Source organism: Lathyrus oleraceus, chromosome 6 (assembly GCF_024323335.1).
Source record: "Lathyrus oleraceus cultivar Zhongwan6 chromosome 6, CAAS_Psat_ZW6_1.0, whole genome shotgun sequence".
NCBI classification, from domain to species: domain Eukaryota; kingdom Viridiplantae; phylum Streptophyta; class Magnoliopsida; order Fabales; family Fabaceae; genus Lathyrus; species Lathyrus oleraceus.
This window is the reverse complement of record NC_066584.1, coordinates 497,019,296-497,024,917: the sequence shown is the minus strand read 5'-3', so window position 1 is coordinate 497,024,917 and position 5,622 is coordinate 497,019,296. Positions and strand designations below refer to the sequence as shown.

Sequence of the window (5,622 nt, the reverse complement as noted above, 5' to 3'; positions counted from 1 at the left end):
GTAACATACTAGAAATTATGAAATTTTTGATATCGAAAATTTATAATACACTACCGGAAATTTATACAACTGAAATTTTCATTTTGTCTATCAAAAATTTCAAACATAAATTTCATTTAAGTTTTCATCGTAGACAGAGACAGTTTTGACGATATAAAAACATGAGGGGTGCTAGAAATTAATTAGGAGGGTGTCAAATTCAATGTATTGATTATATGCGTTTTTTAAAATTAATTTTGTAAACCCTTTGAAATACTAGATACTAGTTAGCATTTTTATACAAATTACTCTTACATTGGTGGTTACTCTACCTCTCCTCAGAGAATATCGTGACATGTGTTGTATGATTTATTTTATTTCACGTTGAGTCATCACATGTCAACCTGCAGCCTATTTCCTCCACAATTAAAATTACTTTTTTTTAATTGCTATTGGGTTGGGTCCAGTAGCCAACCCTACTACTTAATTAAATATTTCAAAATTGAGTATCTCATATCTCCCTAGTGATTGTATCCCAAGTTCAAAATTGTTCATGAAAAAATTATATTAGGAGAAGTAATGAAAAAAAGTTGAAATGCAAAAACCAATTTTGACTTGTGGAAAAAGATTAAATAGATTATAGATATACAGAAATTAACCACATGACACGGCAGTATTGTGTGCGAGCAACCATAGTTAAGAAAAGGAAAATGCCATACAACTTGATCATTCAAATTTAAGACAGGACCTTATATTAGGACGAGGGATAGTGCAGATTATGGATGGATCGATCAACTAGGTGATAAAACATAGCACTTTATAATATTCATTTGGAAACACAGATAGCATTCTGTAATTATTAGTAGAAAAGGGAAATGACATAAGAAAAGTTTTCTCAAATCAAATAGATCCTTAAGTTGTGCTTTCAAACAGTGTCATCCATGGTGCAAATTGCTAAAATTTATAGAGTATGACTCATATACTAAGAACATCGAGATAACAACATCAACAAACTATCTGATTCTGACTACGAGCAAAGAAGATATGGAATTTCATATATAACTTGTTGAGTATGGCATATATGTAGACACTGAAGGGAGGTAGGGGTGGGGAGCCTCTGCCCTTGAGTTTGGTCCAAACATGGTTCAACTGTTTGTTGTGGGTAGGTGATTTGAGAGTGCAGGGCAGTAGCCCCTGCAGTACAGTTCCGGGATATTATTGTATATTGAGTTGTATATTGTGCTCATTATCTTTTACTTTCATCTCTCTTAAATCTTCTGTATTGGTTACTATTCTAACAATTTAACTATGCAATGGCGCTATGGCACCACTAAAATGGCTATATGACAGCATTTTATACTAAATAACATATTGTCCAAATTCCGTAAAGCTATATCTGCGCTATTTAACAACATTGGCTTCAATGAAAGAAAGGCATTTTTCATCCATATACAAACATCCATTCAAGCTCAATCCATACAAACAAGCTTGATTTTTCTCCCCTCCTTCCTTACCCCAATCTTGTTTTACTACTTCCTATAACCCAGGTACATGCAGGGGCATTCCCACCGTTATCCACTTAGACAGCATCCTAGGGAACATTAATAAAAAAAACTTGAAAATTAAAGACACTTTTTTCTCCAAAATGATCATTTTATTCCACCAGCAACAAGCATTGGAAATTCACACATGCATGCAATAATAGATTATGAAAGGAAGATAAAGAGGTTAAGTGTTGGCACATGGAAATGGATCATTTAATGTTAATTTTCACATGACAAATTTCACACAACATTGTCATGTGAAAAGACTCTTCACAGACATTTACAAATTTGTGAAATTCTCCCGAGAGAGAATCTGTTCCTGCAAGTTCGTGTTGAAAAGGAATAATCCAATCAAGTTCCTATACTAAATTTGGGTCTGGTTCTACAAGGCTGTCTTTATTTTGAACCATAGAATCTTTAAAAAGTTAACAACTAAAAAGAATGAAAACTTTGACCCAAGGTGGAAAGGCGAGCTCTTTTGGAAGCCAATCTCAACCACTATAACAACCATACTTGCTAAACATATCTTGTAAGAAAAGCGCCTAGAATGATCACTAACCAATGGCATAGACTTCATGATTCAACTGGAGAAAGGAATGATTGGATGCCAAAAACAATGAAAAGAATTCCACCTGAGAGTCCAACCTGCCATATATTGAGTACAACATTTAGATGACATGCACGCTTAGCTTAATAGTTTACCGGTAATAATAGTAAATCAGAATTGCACAATAAAATCCAGAAAGTTTTGCATCAAGTTTTACTTCACTTCTTTTTCATTTATTTCCTGGTAGTCTAAAACTAATTTCAATATTACTTGAACTTGATGCAAGAGAACATTTTGAGAAAAACGAACTATGAATTTTAAATTTAAAAAAAGGTAAAAAAAAGAAAAAGGAGAGAAAACATGGACAACATGTGATGTGATGTGAAGTAATTATAAAAGATAAAAATTATTACCACTTTTTCAGATATCTGAGAAGCTAAACTCTTCCCTCCAATAACAGCAGCAGTAGTACACAATGCTTGCCCCCTGTAAAAAATAAACAACTAATAATTACAGAACCGCTCCTAAGAAATTTGTAGGACCTTAGACATGTGACGCCTCTTACATACTCATGCCTCCAAACAAACACTACGCATTACAAGTTACACAAACATGTATGCAGAATTCCAGTAAACAAAATTAATCAAGGAAATCGGTTGATTCTAGAACGCAGACAAAAGAATAGTCGAAACTTACAGAATCCCTCCAAGAACCACACCAAATGGGTTTTCATCTGCAGCTAAACCTATGGTAGCCAACTGAACAAAAATAATTATGCTTAATAAAGTGAGACTGATGAAACATTGGCTCCAATAATGGCTTATACGAGAGAGAGAAAAAAAACTGTTTTCTAATTATGCTCACCTGGCTCTTGTCACCCCATTCACCAAAAAAAGTGATAGAAAATGCCTGAAGTATGGATATGAAAGGGAATCAAATTTGACATAATTCAGTATTCAATTAAATATTCTATGGAGATACTGCTAATTTATTACCTGTAACAAGATGGGAGAGAAAAACTGTGATAAAAATGACTGTTTATGCTTTTTTGTGGCATCATCATCCTGGAAATTAAGACAAATAATGTGTATCCAGTCTTAGAAAATGAACACATGACATAGGGAAACTCTGCTTTATACATTTTAATCAAATATTTATTCAAAATAAGTGCAGAATTCTTATTCAAGCTCGTGAATCAGAAGTCGTGTAATTGAAGATTTTGATATTAAAGATTTCTCTACAAGATTTTAGGTGCCTTATTCAAATTCAAAGCATGAACAAGTTTACAGCAATCTATTTGTAGCGTAGATATTAAGAACCACAATCTATGTCCTGTTGTAGTAGTTCTAAGAACTTTCCAAGAATCACTTAACACTTTTGTAATCAATACAGTATCATACAAAGTAAACAAAATATTTTCTGTTGAAATGTTTAAAATTTATGACTGTGCATGGTCTTAAAGGACTAACATAAACTTTCAATACATGCTCAGATCAAAAGAGTGGGACATGGAGGCACACAAAAAGAATGCAACACCAATTTAATTAGACAGATATTATTTACCTTTTTGCTATCTTTTGTAGCTCCATTTTTAGCCTTCCAATCTTTGTCCTAATAATCACAATACTAGGGTGCTGTCAAAAAGATAAAAATTGACTCAACATAAGAAATCAAATAAAGGTGAAAAACCAACCAATTGAGCTTCAACTTCAGCCAACTCCTCTGATTCCCTGTCCATCAAATTTGAGTACAAAAAACCCTACTCAGATGATAACTGATGTTCATTAGAAATGTATAATCAAGTAGATTTAAGGGATAATAAATCCTCACCCTCCTTCAAATATAGCCTCTTTCAAGGACCAAAGTCCAAATCCCAAGAACAAGAATGTTGTAATATGATGAGTCCAATTACGCGAGATCTGCACAATAGCATGAAAATCACTAAGGGAAGAAATCAAAGAAAAAAGTAAAAAAGATAATACGGCCAAACAAGAGTTAGATAACACCTATCATATGCATCTACACTGAATATCATATCTCAATATATGCAAAATCATGTTCAGTACCATGATAATATAACACCTTTTAAGGATCTAGTAATAAACAAACAAGAATGATAATTCTGAAGAAAGAATGATAATTCTGAAGAAAGAATGCTCACCAGATTTGGAGCAGCCCAACCAACAAGAACAGAGAGAATTGTCATCACCTATAATCGGAAATTATACATCAAACTATGAGAATCAGATGGAAAAAAGAACAAAATCAAATATTGTAACAAGCAAAATATCAGTACTTTAAAGAAAAGGAGAAAGAAGTTCTTACTATCAAAGCCGCAAGGCAACCTGTTAAGACAAGGCGTCGCGGATGGCGCATAGCCAGTATCTTCAAAAAAAAAAACATCAATAAATCAAAAACTCAATACTTTTAGTTTCTATTCTCAAAGCAACAAAGAAAAATATACAACAACAACAATAACCAAGTCTTATCCAACTAAATGAGATCGGCTACATGGATCAACTTCTGCCGCAATATTCTATTTCAGTATCATACTTTTACGCAATAAAATACTATAGACAACACATCTAATATTTCAAATTCAATTATACTTAATCAAACAACACTTCCAACACAATTAGAGCTATGAACTTTTTTTTATGCAATTGAAAAGAATCATAATAAAATAACATGAATACTTATACAGTTCATTGGTCAAATTGCAACCGCTACACACACATCATAGAAATTATATTATATATATATATAAAAAAAGTAGTCATATCTGAGGTAGTTTCAGCTGAGAAAATATAATTGAAAATGTTAAGATAAAATCAAGAAAAAATGATTTAAAAAAAAGGAAAAATATATAACGGAATTGTGGAATAAACTAACCGCAGCTGCAAAGAAAGTCTTGTCACCGATCTCGGAGAGAACGGTCATGGCAAGTGACTTTGTAAAACCCTAATCGAAGTGAATGAAATTAGCGTTGACGAAGAAGCAAGAAATTGAAAATTGAAGTGAAAATGAAAGGGAAATTGATGAAGAAATACCTGAACAATTGAGCTCATATTTGCAGAACGAAGGGTTCAGAGAGAGAGAGTGTGTGTGTGTGTGATTTTCTCTTCTCTCTGATTGTGAGTGTGAATCGTTACCAGTTTGAGTTTGATATGATTATGAATGAATGGGAAACAAATACACGGTGCGCGCGTGGTTCTTTTTTTTATTTTATTTTTATTTTAATGTAATGAAAAATAAAAAATGATTTGTTCGGATCAGAATTCAGAGTATAGGATTCAGTTCCATTTCACGGAATCTGGATATATTAAAGCATCCAAATATATTTCCTTCTCTTTTTTATTTATATTTTTAAAATAATCATTTTTTTCCATTTAACTACTAAAATAATATATTTTTTAAATTAATTATCAAAATAATCAACTAACTGACGCATCTAATTAACATTCAAAGGAGGTATCCAGGCATCTGGCGCATACATGCAATGCAAATGGGCTTAGGCGCCAATGGCATAGGCGCATTCATGCCTTGAAGCCA

At 32.7% G+C, this 5,622-nt stretch overlaps 1 protein-coding gene across 1 annotated transcript; it reads right to left on the bottom strand.

Annotated features, from left to right (window-relative positions):
- Positions 1–1,712: 1,712 nt before the first annotated feature.
- Positions 1,713–5,374, bottom strand: LOC127098445 (GDT1-like protein 4). The gene is made up of 12 exons (XM_051037044.1): positions 5,121–5,374; positions 4,963–5,031; positions 4,396–4,455; positions 4,232–4,279; positions 3,901–3,989; positions 3,764–3,800; positions 3,634–3,681; positions 3,066–3,134; positions 2,935–2,979; positions 2,767–2,828; positions 2,484–2,556; positions 1,713–2,168 (listed from the first exon to the last, which is right to left on the bottom strand). The coding sequence occupies exons 1-12, from the start codon at positions 5,136–5,138 to the stop codon at positions 2,097–2,099; spliced, it is 690 nt and encodes a 229-aa protein (XP_050893001.1). The 5' UTR covers positions 5,139–5,374; the 3' UTR covers positions 1,713–2,096.
- Positions 5,375–5,622: the final 248 nt, after the last annotated feature.